This window comes from Ursus maritimus, unplaced genomic scaffold (genome assembly GCF_017311325.1).
Source record: "Ursus maritimus isolate PB19 unplaced genomic scaffold, ASM1731132v1 scaffold_25, whole genome shotgun sequence".
NCBI classification, from domain to species: domain Eukaryota; kingdom Metazoa; phylum Chordata; class Mammalia; order Carnivora; family Ursidae; genus Ursus; species Ursus maritimus.
This window is the reverse complement of record NW_024425008.1, coordinates 40,424,003-40,439,826: the sequence shown is the minus strand read 5'-3', so window position 1 is coordinate 40,439,826 and position 15,824 is coordinate 40,424,003. Positions and strand designations below refer to the sequence as shown.

The 15,824-nt window shown below is 36.0% G+C and overlaps 1 protein-coding gene and 1 pseudogene across 2 annotated transcripts in view; one reads left to right on the top strand and one right to left on the bottom strand.

The window, feature by feature from the left end:
- The window catches only part of FERMT2 (FERM domain containing kindlin 2), an 88,299-nt gene that overhangs the window by 59,140 nt on the left and 13,335 nt on the right, over positions 1 to 15,824 (top strand). For both annotated transcript variants that reach the window (XM_040641844.1, XM_040641845.1), the window contains exons 4-10: positions 674 to 808; positions 7,045 to 7,270; positions 7,615 to 7,717; positions 9,846 to 9,953; positions 13,450 to 13,584; positions 14,305 to 14,354; positions 15,547 to 15,671. In XM_040641844.1, the coding sequence (XP_040497778.1) occupies positions 674 to 808; positions 7,045 to 7,270; positions 7,615 to 7,717; positions 9,846 to 9,953; positions 13,450 to 13,584; positions 14,305 to 14,354; positions 15,547 to 15,671 (882 nt within the window). The remainder of the gene's footprint in view (positions 1 to 673; positions 809 to 7,044; positions 7,271 to 7,614; positions 7,718 to 9,845; positions 9,954 to 13,449; positions 13,585 to 14,304; positions 14,355 to 15,546; positions 15,672 to 15,824) is intronic.
- LOC103673499 lies at positions 2,488 to 5,857 on the bottom strand (annotated as a pseudogene).

Genomic DNA, 15,824 nt, shown 5'->3' with positions numbered 1-15,824 from the left:
TCAGAGAGAGAGAGCAAGAGAGAACATGAGTGGGGGATGGGGAGAGGGATGGCTGAGCAGGGAGCCTGACGGGACTTAGTCCCACTAAGCTGAAGGCAGATGCTTAACTGACTAAGCCACCCACGTGCCCTGAAAAAAACACGACAGGTTTCTGTATATTGATTTATTTTACCCTGCAATTTCACTGAATTTTACTAGTTTTATTAGTTCCAACAATTTTTGATGGAGTACTTAATGTTTTCTGTATGTAGTATTTTGTTATCTGCAAATAGTGACAGCTTTACTTCTTCCTTTACAATTGGTAAGTTTTTGTTTCTTGCCTAGTTGCTGTGCCTAGGATATTATTCTTAATTTTTTTCATGGTTTTTGTTAAAAAAATATATATATGTAAATAAGAGTTCTAATATTTTCTCTCTGTACCCTAATAGATTGTTATCTCTCTACTTCGAGGTTACTGCATGTATTAGATGGTTATGAATTGAATGCTTTGGTAGATTATTTTTAGAAGTGCCATACTTCAGTCTTTTGCATGGCAAAACATAAACACATACGTACACAGAAGAAAATTATGAATTCTTATATTGGAATGGATTAATAGATGGATTTACCAGATGTAAAAGTGTTTAAATTTTCCATTATGCTACTAAAATAATCTTTCTTCTTATTTTAACAGATATCCGACACCCTGAAGAACTTTCTCTCTTGAAAAAACCCAGAGATCCAACTAAGAAAAAAAAGAAAAAGTTAGATGACCAGTCTGAAGATGAGGCACTTGAATTAGAGGGGCCTCTCATCACTCCTGGATCCGGTGAGACTTTGTTAAACTAAGCAGAGGCATAGTGTGAGAACCGTGGATGTGTCTGTATGTTTGTGGTTTCTTGACAGATGGTTTACGTAGGTCAGGAGAGTGATCAGCTTTAAAAAACTCTCTCCTTCAGCATTTTTTCCCTCAGTCATGAAATCACCACTAGGTTCTATCATGTGCAGATCATTGTGTCAGACGTTAATAGCTGCATCAATAAAAAGGAAGGCTGGTTCTCTCCTCAGGAAGAATCAAAAAGGGGAAATAGCTAGGCTCAATTTTTGCATTACAGAAATTGGACAAATTTTTAATATTTAGTTCCTTTTTTCTGTATTCTGTGAAAACCACTTACTTAGTTAAGACATTATTACTTCTGTGGGTTACTTAAAATCTCTGTGCTTTGCATATGCTCGCCCCTGTGCCTTTTCACCTTTTTCCTCTAAGGCTTTGCCCCTTTAAGAAGCTTCCTCAGATTTCCCCCCGTTACCTCCCCAACCTGAATTAGGTATCCTTCTGTCTTAAGTCAGCAGACTTTTCTGTGTTTGGTATTATACTGCATGTTCTTACCTAATAAATTGTGAGTTCCCGACATCATGGAACTCTGTCTCACATTTTTGTTACCAGAACCTAACTCAGCATGTGGCATCCAGCAGGAGCATAGACGGTGTCTTTTGGGTAGCTAGATGACTAATTAAATTACATGGTTATTTAGTCCTGGGCCTACACAGGGACTGGACATTACAGTTTCCCATGTGTCTGTCAGCCACACACTTTCTTAGAAAATAGGTCCCTCCGGCAAATATATAAACAATTTAACTAATTCAGTTCATTCTTGGTTTTTTAAATTCTGGGGTGATGACAATAATGGAAACAATTTATGTGCTTACTGTATACCCATTTTATGCATTATACTCACAGAAATTCACTTTAGCATATTTTACTTGTGGAAACTCACTTAATTCTCACTACAACCCACTGCAGATTATATTATTACTCCTTTTAAGGTTGAGTTTAAGGAGCTGCTTCTCCCTCTGCCTATCGATCCCCCTGCCTGTGCTTTCTCTCTCTCCTCTCTCATAAATAAATAAAATCTTTAAAAAAATTTAAAAAAATACATTTCTTTAAAAAAGGTTTACAGTACAGTATAGTACTGACTTAAAAAATCACTAATTTCAGGATTTACTATGTAAATAAAATTAGAAAATTATCTCATTAGAAATGTTTCTTAAGAATCTTGAAGGCAGCTTAGACAAAGGAAAATTCTCAGTCCTAAAATAATACAGAAAGTAATAAATACTTCACCTGCTTAACATCGTCAGGAAAATCACTTATGTGCAAGATACCATTTTTCCTGTTTGGAGTTTGTCATTTTAAGCATCAAAACATTTTTAAATTTTTTTATTTTTATTTTTTTAGCAAACTAAATTATTGAATTTGCTCACTTTAAAAATAGCTGGCTTCTTCTGAAAATGTTCATTACAATATATAGGAAAGGCCTTTATTGTAACTAAAAGTGCCCGAATGTAATAGTACCATGTTATGATAGTATTGACGGTGTATTTTCAGGGGGAAAAATGACAACACTTAGATTAACTGCAGAAAAGAAAACATCACGTTTTTAATACTTGATACTGCTTCTTCATGTTTTGCAGTTGTAAGATAATTTCACGTGTTTCCTTTTCTGTCTATTCCAGGAGGTATGTGTTGAAAATTTTTTTAAATATTAAAAACAGTGATTCTCTACGGGATGTTTTCAGCTTTGCATGCTGATTTTGGAACCAGATCTGGATTCTTCTTTGCTCTAGATTCAGTTTTTGAGCTAAATCCTCTCCAGTATCAATGCTGGGATAGCAGTTTATTCTAAAGACATTTCCAACACTTCAGTCTGGTTTTGAGTAAAAGCAGTTCTTGGTCTTCAGCCTCTATACCAACTCAGCTCGCTTTTGAAGACAGTCTTTCTGAGGCTGAAAAGTAATTTTTATATTTCAAAAATCTTTCTTCTGGCACTGGGTGATCCATCGTATTAGGGGGATGAGATCCCATCAGGAAGGCTCAGGATATGTAGACATAGGTTAACATCTTTTCCTCAGGAGCCACAGGTGTCTGCAGGGCCTGTGGGGTTTTGTAGATGGAACACGGTTTTTCTTCTGGACCAATCCTAAAATGCTCTCAACTGAAAAGGAGCAGGGTGAGGATTTGCTTTCCTCAACCTTCCTGAAGGTTGGGAGACCTCACATGGGCTGCACAGGACAGCTCTGGCCTCTCCTTGCCTCTTAGCTGACTCTGCCCCGTATGTACAGGGCTGGGATCTTCCTGTAGTTCACCTTAGGCTCCCTGAAAACTTGTTTTTAAACTGTTCTTTAATTATAAAAGTAATGAATGCTCACAGTAAAAATTCAAATATTATAGAATTATGCATTCATTTTTGTTTTTCATAAAAGTGGGATGTGGGGCCCCTGGGTGGCTCAGTTGGCTAAGCGTCTCAACACTTGATCTCAGCTCAGGTCTTGATCTCAGGGTCGTGAGTTCAAGTCCCATGTTGGGCGTGGAGCCTACTTAAAAATGTAAATTAAAAAAAAAAGATTAAAAAAAATTTCAAAAGTGGGACTATGTTACTATACATTTGTAATTTGTGTTTTTGCACTTGGTAATAACATTAATGGACCTTATCTTCTGTTAGTTACAGAAGTCCTACATTCATAAAGTCCCGTTATTAAAAAATTCCAATAGTACAGAAAATGTACTAAACTGAAGGTGAAAATTCCACTTCACCTTATTCCCTCGTTGCTTCCTCTTAAGAAGTAGCCATTTCTTGATTACTCTGTGAAACTGTATTGTAAACAGTCCGAGTACAGCTTGCCAGTACCTTTTCTGTGTGATTATACTTGTGTGGCTAATTTTGTTTTTTATAACAATGAGAGTCTCCTAAACATTGCATATTCTGCAATTTGAGTTTTTCCATTGAACAGTATGTTTTGGTGATTTTTCTATGTTAGAGTAAAAGGGCTCCCTAGTTCAATATAAGTAAAATTTCCATATAGAAAATTTATATTTAACTGTTTCTCTACCTAGGGTAGGATCTAATATCAAATATACTCCAAAAAAGAGTGTGAAAGTGATCGTTTTACACTCCCATCAACAGTACATGAAAATGCCCCCTTTCCTACCTTCTGCCTGATACTAAATGTTGTAAATCTTGACTAATTTTTGCCAATATGACCGTAAACAGTATCTCAGAATTACCTTTTTAATTTCCCTGATAAACACTAGTGTGAATAATAGAGTAATACATTTGTATTAGCCATTCCTATTTCTTCTATTAAGTTTAAAATCATGGACTTAACATTTTTGTTTTAGTGATACACTAATCTTCTGATAAGTTAGATACTGGCATTTTGTTTTTAATTTTGTGGTCTTTTTTACTGTACTAAAGTTTTACATTTTTATGTAGTTAAATTTGTTATTTACTTTATAGTTCTGGGTTTTCACTCTTGGTTAAGAGAATCTTCACAAATATTAGAAAAATTCTTCTATATTTCCTTTTTATACTTTTATATACTTATTTCATATTTATGTATTATAACTTATCTGTAATGTCAACATTTGTTATTTTTAATTCACCTGAAATTTGTTTACTAAGTATGGTATGAGATTGCTATTTTGGTGGGAAATTTTCTAAAATGTATTGAATACTTTAACACTCTTTAAAAAAAGAATAAGAACGTAATTTATAGTAACCAGGTTATCAGGCAGATTCTAAAGTTACTTGAGGTTCTTACTGTTCTTACTGTTGCCCAGGAGTGTAGTGCTTGTTGAATTCTGTCTCCTCCTCACAGTTTTTGTTACTGTTCCATATAGTTTTTTTTTTTTTAATGATTTTTTATTATATTATGTTAGTCACCATACAGTACATCCCCGGTTCTGTTCCATATAGTTGAGCAAGCTCCTGTAATACCTTTCTGCTTCAAATATGTTTTAAATTGGGCAATCAGGAATACAAGATAGTTGGGACTGTCACTGAACTGAGATTAGAAGGAATGTAAAATGTACATACCCTCTGTCCCAGCAGTGTTACTAGAACTGGAAAATAAGTACACACATACCTGTTGGAAGGCAGCTTTGCAGCAGCCGTGGTGAAGTCAACAAAATTCTAAAGAAATAAATGCACGCTAATTGGGAATGGCTTAAATAAGTTATAGTACCCAGGAGGTGGTGTGTATATTATAGCTTGGCTCTGAAACTTAATCTGTGCCTCAGTTTGCTCCTCTAAAATGAGAATAATAGGATTGTTGGAAACACTAATAAAGTTATTACCGTGGAGTGCCTAACAAAGAATAGAAACAATGAAGTGATCAAAAATGAAGTGTAGAATATACAAAGTAGAGGACAGAGAATTGATTGGGTGGCTGATTCTATTAAATGTTGCGTAATTTGGGGGGAATATATTTTGTTTTAGAAACTTAAAGAAAATTATCAATTCTAACTCTATTTAATTCTGAGTAGTTATTATAGTCCATCATACTAGTAACAAATTTTCAATATTCTTACATTCCTACTAAAAGACGTATTTGCTAGATCTTTGAAATACACAATGAGAAGATTTTGCCTAGAGGATGTGTTTCTCTTCCTTATTTACATACATACCATCTATAGCAGGATTAATCTTTGCCCACCTGAGCTGGAGTAATGTTTTCAGCCCTTTTAATTAGCATGGGGTGCTGGGTAACCCTTTCTTTCACAAAATAACCTTGTAGTTTTAAAGTTCTAGCTTTTAAGGATATCCCTAACTATCCCAGTGTTGTTTAAAGCTAAGAAAGGTGAATTGACAGCTTTCTTTGTTGCTTATTTAACAACGTTTAGATACTGGAAATTGCTTCAGTTACTGACACTGGAAGAACACATACTAGTGACATCAAATCAGATACACTGTGGCTAGCAAGATTTTTTTTTTTTTTTTTTTTTTTTTACTTTGTGTTCTCTTCCTAGACTAGATCATGACACTACAGAAATTTCTAGCATGCTCACCACTTTTTCATAGGTAATTGTTTCTGTCATTGCATTGAGTGAGGTGGTGGGAAGGGGTTATTAGAGTGGAAAGGAAATTCCTAAGCATATTCCTAAATTAGGTAAGGGAAACAGCCATTCTCTTTCCATCATCCATTAACAGTGTGATACCCATTTACACATTTTCTTTGTAAAAATTATGACTGAAGACAAAATATAATTAAAAGAGGTAGGACTTTTAAGGGAGGTGCTTTTACTTAATGTTACTCTGAACTTCTAAGTCTTAATTTAATCCAGTCTCCTTCATTTTTGTAGCTTAAGTGATGGAGGACATATTATCAGTTGACTAAGTCAAGTTTTTATTTATATAGCCTCTACTTATATGTCTTGCCCTATTGAACACTGAGGCATTGGAAGATAAAATATCCCTGCCTTCAGGGGCTTAATTTTAAGATGTATCTTTGTTAGCAAAATTTTATCTACCCGTCGCTTTAATACTTTATTTGTAAATCCGTTGGAACCTGTGTGGCTATTCATTGAGAAAATATACACATTAAATTGTTCTCTTAATGTGCATTTATTCAGTTACATTGAGCTGTCTTAAAACAGGGTATGGATTTCAAAGGGTGATAAATGTGGATATGTTTGTCACTGGACATTTGACTAGAGCACAACTTTATTCTTTTGAATTGAACAAAAAAACTTAGGTTATGGTTTCTAAGATTCTTTACTCTTAACTTCACTTGAAATATTTGCTTCAGTTTATGATTCACGTTAGGAAAAGTCTTTTTTCTTTTTTCCATTTCCTTTTCCTTTTCATTCTTTTGTTTCTATCTTCTATTGTTACCTCTCCTTTACCTTCTGAATTCCTTTCTTTCCTTTCCTATAGGCACTGATGTTCTTTACATTGGCCCTCTGAAAGGTGAGCCTTGCCACAATTAAAAACAAACTTGGTCTGTCTGCTTCAGCTATAGCTTTAACTTATCTTCTAATCCCTTGAACTGATTTTTTCCCCCCAGAATTTCTGCCAACTTATATTCTTTTGACCTTGTTATTATATGTTCTAATGTTACACAAGTAGAGTTAAAGTTAATTTTACATGTTTTCAAGACAGGTAAAATAATGTACTAAGCTTTCCTTCCAGAATGAAGCTTTTGTTTCATAATTTGCCTTATGTATGATTGAAAACTAAGATCTGTACTTCATAATTACTACCTATTTTTCATGTTATTTATTAGGGAGTATATATTCAAGCCCAGGACTTTATAGTAAAACAATGACCCCCACTTACGATGCTCATGATGGAAGCCCCTTGTCACCGACTTCTGCTTGGTTTGGTGACAGTGCTTTGTCAGAAGGCAACCCTGGTATACTTGCTGTCAGTCAGCCAATCACATCACCAGAAATTTTGGCGAAAATGTTCAAGCCTCAGGCTCTTCTTGACAAAGCAAAAATCAACCAAGGGTAAGTTTTAAAATAGAGATACGTTGAGGGGCACCTGGGTGTGGTTCAGTTGGTTAAGCATCCAACTTGTGATTTTGGCTTGGGTCATGATCTCTTGGGTCATGGGATCAAGCCCCACATTGGGCTCAGCGCTCAGTGCAGAGTCTGCTTGAGATTCTCTCCCCCTCGTCCTCTGCCCCTCCCCCCACTTGTGTATGCGCTTTCTCTCTCAAATAAATAAATAAATCTTTAAAAAACTAAAATAAAATATAGATACGTTGAAGAATTTCTTTCTCCAACTAGAGGTGGGAATATTTTATTAATTTTGCCTTGCGTTGTTCCACTGCATTTGTTAATTTGTCCAGGTGGCTTGATTCCTCAAGATCTCTCATGGAACAAGATGTGAAGGAAAATGAGGCCTTGCTTCTCCGATTCAAGTATTACAGCTTTTTTGATTTGAATCCGAAGGTACCGAGGGTTTAGAGGGGTCTCTTCTTTTTGTACTTTCTGTTTTGTTCGTTTGGATGTTTGTTTTTTGGAGTTGGCAGGGACGGAGTCATTCGTATATAGCAAGTCGGAATAATATCAAAAACCCAAGCTTTAGACAAAGGCTTCTGTGTTTGAAATAGTCTATAGTGTTAGTAGGTTGGAAGCATAATTAAACCTTTTCTTTTTTGTTAAAATAATTGAATTTTTGGTTGATTTGTATTTTAAATGCACCAGCTTGTTACTATAGTATTGGTAAAGTTAGTTTTAGGCATTTTTTAAATACCTCTCTTTAGCTGTGTTTTTGGTAAGAGAAGAGTTTTATGAAATAGTACCTTTTCAGTGACTTTCTTATTTCTAATTATAAATCAAAAGATACTACTTCAAAGAAAAATTCCTTAAGTCTATATTTCTTCCTGTTTAATAGGCAAACATTGTAGGGGCGCCTGGGTGGCGCAGTCGTTAAGCGTCTGCCTTTGGCCCAGGACGTGATCCCAGAGTTCTGGGATTGAGCCCCGCATCAGGCTCCTCTGCTGGGAGCCTGCTTCTTCTTCTCCCACTCCCCCTGCTTGTGTTCCCTCTCTCTCTGGCTGTCTCTCTCTCTCTGTCAAATAAATAAATAAAATCTTAGGAAAAAAAAAAAAAGGCAAACATTGTAATGTTTTTACTATCAAATGACTGCATCATCTGTGCTACTGAAATACTTTGCTTTTCTGAGAAGAGTTAAATTTGCTATGAAATCTAGAGTATTTTTCCCTAGAAAACACATGGCACAGAGATTTGGATCTTTTGCTTATTTATTGCCCTTGAGGGGAAAACCTCTCTTGACTACTGCTCATCCTTTTCATGTCTAGATTATAGTCTAGATTTTACTGTATATACTTAACAGTTTTTATTATGTGCTTAAGTAATTCTTTAACAGTAAAATGTATAATTTGGGACCACAAAAAATAATCTTAATCCCTTTCAGGCCGTATCATGTCTCATTTTAGTAAAACCAAAGCTGCTTTGGTTCTCCCTGGGGAAGGGAGATGCTGTATGTTTTGTTAGCATTCTAAAATAGTACTGTTAAGACATTACTATTAATTTTTAGTACCATAAGTAAATGGATAATTCAGTAACGTCTAAGTAAATCTTTACCACAAGTATATATGCGTACTCTGTATTTCAGATTCTTAAAATAATTACTCTTTCCAAGGACCTGACACTTGGTCTAAGTATGCTTTTCCATAGTGGGCAAGATGTTCCCTGAAATAATTTACTCTCTGACTGTAACATTTTAGTGTGACAAGTTGCAGTAACAATACTGAAAAGCAGTCACTTTTGCCTTCCTTTATTCTTCTTCTTCTTCTTAAAGATTTTATTTATTTATTTGACAGAGAGAGAGACAGGCAGTGAGAGAGGGAACACAAGCAGGGGGAGTGGGAGAGGAAGAAGCAGCAGGCTCCCAGCAGAGGAGCCCGATGTGGGGCTCGATCCCAGGACCCTGGGATCACGCCCTGAGCTGAAGGCAGACACTTAATGACTGAGCCACCCAGGCGCCCCACTTTTACCTTCCTTTAAATGTCTTTCAAGTTAGATTCATTTTGTTAAGAGCTCTGTAATATCTAATGATTATTTCCCTGTAAAATAACATATAAAATCTTATTTCTAATACTGAATAATACTATTTTGGTGTATTTTTTAATGTCATTTTTAATGGGAAATTAGATGTGGATATATATACATATACCTAATCCTCTAGGTATCTTTATTATTGAGTATTTGATACTGAATAAAAATCCCAGAAAAAAATGTATATTAGAGGCGCCTGGGTGGCTCAGTCAGTTAAGCATCTGCCTTCGGCTCAGGTCATGATCCCAGGGTCCTGGGATCGAGCCCCACGTCAGGCTCTCTGCTCAGCGGGGAGCCTGCTTCTCACTCTGCCTGCTGCTCCCCCTGCTTGTGTTCGTTCTCTGTCAAATAAATAAAAAACCTTTAAAGGAAAAAAAAACTTAAAAAAATGTATATTAAAACTTTTCTGTCAAGCTTTGAAAGTGAATATTTAGTTTTCTAACTTTTTTATGTTAAAGGTAATGTATTTACAAAAGGACTGTCTCTTTTGCTGCAGTATGATGCAATCAGAATCAATCAGCTTTATGAGCAGGCCAAATGGGCTATTCTCCTAGAAGAAATTGAGTGCACAGAAGAAGAAATGATGATGTTTGCAGCCTTGCAGGTAGTGAAGTGTATTGGTAAATGGGACTTTTCAAGGGAAAGGGTAGGGGATTATTTTTAAATAGTAAAGTAGCATTCGCATTTGATGTGTTTACTTTTTGCTATGAGGAAATTGAATATACTTAGAAGACAAAATAAGTAGATGAATTTTTTATCTTCTAAGAATTTAGTGGTATACTTAATAGTTAAAATTTTTCTGTATCGTGTAGGAGAAAGATATCCTCCCACCCCCAGATATATATTAGCTTAAAACCACCCAGTTTTCCCTTAGAAATAATATATATATTGCAAATCAGATTTCTAACATGAAGTTTATTAAGAAGTAGGTACCTGATCTTTTCCTTAGATTGAACCAGTGTTATCCCAAAAGTGGTTCTTGCATATCAACTTTTTCAGAATTACAGTAGTGCTTATTAAAAAATCGTTCGCTTCATGACTGCTGTCCCTCCAGTAAAAAGCATCGCTGGCTCCACAAGTCTGCAGTCTTAGAGACACCGAGGTGCACGCAGCTGCCTACTAGGTAGTCGCTCTTACATTTCAGATACTTGAGTGAGACTGTAAGGAATGTTCTCAGATTATGGTAGAATTCTGGTTTTGCCTAAAGTCCTAACAGAATTGGTGTTCTTTAAGTACAGGAAGCAGAGTTAACATTTAGTTATGAAAAGCTTTCACTGTTGTGGCACCTGGTGGGTCAGTTGGTTAAGCGGCTGCCTTTGGCTCAGATCATGGTCCTGGGATGGCCTCATGCCAGGGAGTCGGCTTCTCCCTCTCCCTCTGCCCCCCCCCCCCACTCATGCTCTCTCTCTCTCTCAAATAAATAAATAAAATCTTTTAAAAAAAGAAAAGCTTTCACTGTAAAAATGATATTATTTTCTTCTCTTGGAACACAAATAAAAATGCTCTCAATCTTCTAAATGCTATTATGCATCCAGGGAAGGTTTTCTGGTGAAGACTCAAAAAATTATCGTTTGTAATGGAAGAAAAGCTCATTTCTTCTCAGTTTTCATCTACATGATGAACGAAAGGGATCGAAACAAAGACAAGGAAAATCTTTGATGACAGATGAGTTAATTTAGATAGAGACTTGCTTAATCAACTAGTTAAGAGTCTTCTGTTGTGTTTCTGGATAATTCAGACTATCTGAACAATTTCTTGAATTAAATTCTGGAGTAGTTTTATTCAGAGTACCTCACTTGGTTTATGGCGTTCTACCTACATCTTTCTCACTTAGAATATGGGCTTATCGTTTTTGTAGTGAAGGTTTTGCCAATGACCGAATAATAATACATTTTTTATATATATGGGAAAACTCACAGATTTTTATTATATAATATTTTTTAACCTTTGTATTATAAAAATAATGCACTTAAGAAAAAGTCCAACAGATACAAATGTGCCTGACACATAGGTGCTCAAAAAAATTTGTTGAGTGAGAATATAGTTGGCCCTTGAACAACACGGGTTTGAACTGTATGGGTCCACTTATCCGCAGGTTTTCTCCAATAAATATAGTACAGTAAATATATTTTCCGTATGATTTTCCTAACATTTTCTTTTCTCTAGCTTTATTGTAAGAATGAGTATATAACACATGTACAAAATATGCGTTGTCTGTTTATGTTATCAGTAAGTTTTCTAGTCAAGAGAAGGCTATTAGTAAAGTTTTGGGAGAGTCAGTACCCCTAACCCCCATGTTGTCCAAGGGTCAAATGTACACACAGTTGTATTTTCACAGAAATAGGATTATTTTGTAGCTTTCCCCCACCCAGTGTACAGTAGATATTCCATTTTAGTGCAGTAGAAAACGCCTCAGAAACCATGAATTTTAATCTGTGAAAACTGTCCCAAAACATAGCTCTCCTGAACCATTTTAGAATCTAGATTTAATGGGAGAATTCTGAACTAAAAATATCCTACGTTCTTAGACGCCCTCCCAGAGACTGACCCAAAGGCTCTAGAAACCCATCCAGTACCATAAGGGGGAAAGTTTGAAAAGATGGCAAGGAAATAAATGCCTGGTATTTTTATCTCCAACATAGACTACACTCTGAATTTGTTTCTCCTTGGGGCTTCTGTTTCCTTGTGTAACGTAAATCTACGGTAAAAAGAAACAAGTAATTAAAAGTAAGAAGGTGTGGATAAAAAATAGGTTAATAACACTGTTTTTAAACCAATTACATCCAAGTCTGTATTGTAACATTTAATAGATACCCCATACATCTCTGAAAGCAAAGCTGGATCTTAAGACCAGTCCCATTCATTGCCAGGGTTTCTCCAGGATAACTTCGAGGGACTTTTTGCATCACAGTCACTTAATAAAAATGCAGATTCTGGGCCGGACCCCAGATTTGCTGGATCAAAATCTCTGGGGATAAACCTAAGAATCTGTATTTTTAACCAACTCTATTCATGATTCATACGTTACTCTGACACTTGAGGTGACTGCCCAAGGGCCTCAACCTACCTCATTCTCCATGATTTTGTGAACATGGACGTTTCTATCACTGTAAGGATCTCATTTTAGCAGAGCTGACGTTACAGCCAGAGACTATTCATTACCAGTTTACTAAATCTTAAAATATAGAGGAACACTGACAGTTGGCCTCAAAATAGTTCCTTCGGTGTTCCCCATGAATAGGCTTTATTCAGTGAATGACTATTTCAGAAATCTGGAGTGCCGTTTAATGCTTTGAAAAGTAACTGATAAGGTATTTAAAATTTCTGCTTACCTTTGTGTGAAACCTCTGTAAGGTTTAGCGTCAAAATCTAATAGATGATGAGTATTTGTTTTAAGTGACTTACCGAAGTATATTTAAAATCATGACTAGTTACTCTGTATGCAAAGATTTTTCTATCTACATATTATCACCACTCATCATATATACACGCACATATAAATATATATGTGCGTGTATATATTCACAAAGAATCAATCTTACCATTCCTATGTAACTGAGAATATACACATCTTCCTCTGAACATATTTTCAGCATTGAATTGAGGCGGGGCAGGAGCTGGAGAGTGGAGCTTTAGCTTTCAGCCCAATACTGATAACTAATTTTCCTCTGCTGGGTAATAGTAATACAAGGTAATCAGGTTAATCTATTTTTACAAAAGACCTTATGCATATTCTGTTAATTCATCCAGTATTCATTGGTTTCAGGACCTGTTCTAGACTGCGGCGGGGTGGGGGGCAGTAAAAAAATCTCTGCTCATGTGGAGCTTAGTGGAAGACATGTTAACTCTTAAGTTCTAAGGCTTCCCAAACTAAATTCATTTTATATGTCCAAAGACCTACTTCTTTTGGAGAAATATTTATTGGGATATTTAGGACACTGACTTCAGGTGCCGTTTATTTTCCTATCATTCTAGTTCTTGGACACTTTTATCTTTTCAAGTTAGGTGATGAAAAGCATTCAGTATAGATGCAGGTAGTAATCTCATTTTAAAGTTTTACTAAAGTTAGAACAGTCATTTAAATAAAATTTCTCTTTCAGTATCACATCAATAAGCTGTCAATCATGACATCTGAGAATCATTTGAACAACAGTGACAAAGAGGTGGACGAGGTTGATGCTGCCCTTTCAGACCTGGAGATCACTTTGGAAGGGGGGAAAACATCAACAATTTTGGTAGGGTGAATCTAATTCCTACTAGTTTGGTTTTAATTGGTGCTTATCTTTTTGTGGATTTAGGTTCTCATAATTATTGAGTGGATATAGAGAAATATTTCATGCTTTAGAGAATACAGCTGTTGACTTTTCAGAAACTTCCAGGGAAAATTGTAAAATTAGTATTGTACTAGTCTCCAGTGCTTCCAGTGCCGTGAAGACAGATCTTGTCATATGTGCCCGTTCTCTCACAAGCAGTGGGAAAACATCGCTGTAGAGTGAAAGGTAGTCTCAGGTCATGGTAAAATTCATTAGTGCGCTGCACATCTGAAATATTACAAAAAGAGAAAAATAGATCTTGGGAAAAATTTTAAATACTAAGTTTGGTTTTAAAGCTGAGGAATTAGTTGTTACAGAAGAAACACTTACCTCAGGGCTGTTAACGATTTTGCAGAATTTCCATATGCAGTTACAAACAGTTTTAGCTGAATTAGAATAATATGTTCTTAAAGGTTATATGAACTGCCATTTTGATCACATCTTTTATTAGCTTTTTATGCCATTTGAAAATGACTTTGTAACTTATGACCATATAATATGATTATACCTTTTAAACCTTCATAATCTGTATTTTATGTAATTTTGTTTATTGAATAAGCTGATAATTGATATCAGATAACTAAACATTAGAGTTTCAAATTTCGGGAAAAATAGGAAAAAATTATTTAATTTTTTCCCTAGGGTGACATCACTTCCATTCCTGAACTTGCTGACTATATTAAAGTTTTTAAGTAAGTACAAAAAGGGGAGGGATTCCAAATATTAAGGATAAATACCAATTTTATAGTCTCGTTCACATTATTGAAATTTCAGTTTAGCAAATGCGTCTGTAAAAGCATTTACCAGTTAGAGAAACACTAAATTATGAGAGAAAATAACCATCTTTACACCAAATTAAAACTAGTACTCATGAACCTGTGTTTTCTGATAAACATTTTTCTTAAAGGGGAAAAACAAAGACTGTGTAGCGTAGATTGCATTGCCTAGATCCTGAGGCATACAGTGGCATTTCAGTATAAAGCATCCCCCCTGGGTGAAAGCAGGACATAATGAACTGTTACTGCCAGGGGTTATTTCTGGGGTCAGAACCCCAGATTCTATTGCATTTTATTCATTTATTCATGGAACATTTTATAATAAGGTTCCAGTATATCTTATCTAGACTTTTTATCAATCTAGGCATAATCCAGTCAAGAGAGTTAGGCATTAAAGCAGAGAGGGTGAAGAGGAGAGGAGGTGATGTTGAATGTAAGATGGAAAGCCAGTACGGAATAAACCATTCACTGTAGCTAAACCTAGAACAGCTCCCCATATGGATCGTTTCTGAGAGAGGGGCATGATTTCAGATGCAGCTTCCTACCCGCGTTCTCCTCCCATTACACACCGTTCCTTGTCCACTCTCCATCATGACTGCTCTGTTTTCTTTGTGTTTGGCATTGGGGTGGCAAGTTGAAGCACCATTCAGATACACCCCTGAGAGAGACAGGCACTTCCCTGACTCTGGTTCTGCAAGGTGCACCTGCCTGTCCAGAGAGGCCCCCAAAGGCAGCCCTGCACACACCCAAGAATTTGCTGGTGATTATAGGACCTAGGAGCCTTCCCATTTATTTCACCTTTCTTTTCTTGTCCTTTCCATGTGACCTGCTAGTGATAGAGATGGCTGCCACTGACAGAAATACTTGATGCTAGCCCTCCTTTCTCCTTTGCCTGTACATTCTTTGTGAGATATTCCTGAGTAGATTGATCGAGAAGAGGCAAATCCAACAACAGCAACATTGAATATAACACACTGGCCCAAGGGAACTGAGTTCAACATACGTACAGCTTGGCCTTGGACTTTTAATGATGGGAAACTTTGCTGCTAAGTCTATTGATAAAGTTATTTCAAAAGTTGTTTTTCTGTTAATTCTATTTGACATGTAGGCCAAAAAAGCTGACTCTAAAAGGTTACAAGCAATATTGGTGCACCTTTAAAGATACATCTATTTCTTGCTATAAGAGCAAAGAAGAATCCAGCGGCACACCAGCTCATCAGATGAACCTAAGAGGTAAGGAAAGCTTTGGAATGACCAGTGTTGATGGAGAAATTTCTCTTGGCTGATAGTCAATAAACTTCACTTTGCTGGGCGGGTGGTAGTTTTTCAGCAGATTCATTACTCCTTTAGGTACTATTTTAGGTGTAGACGATTCTTTTTTTTTTT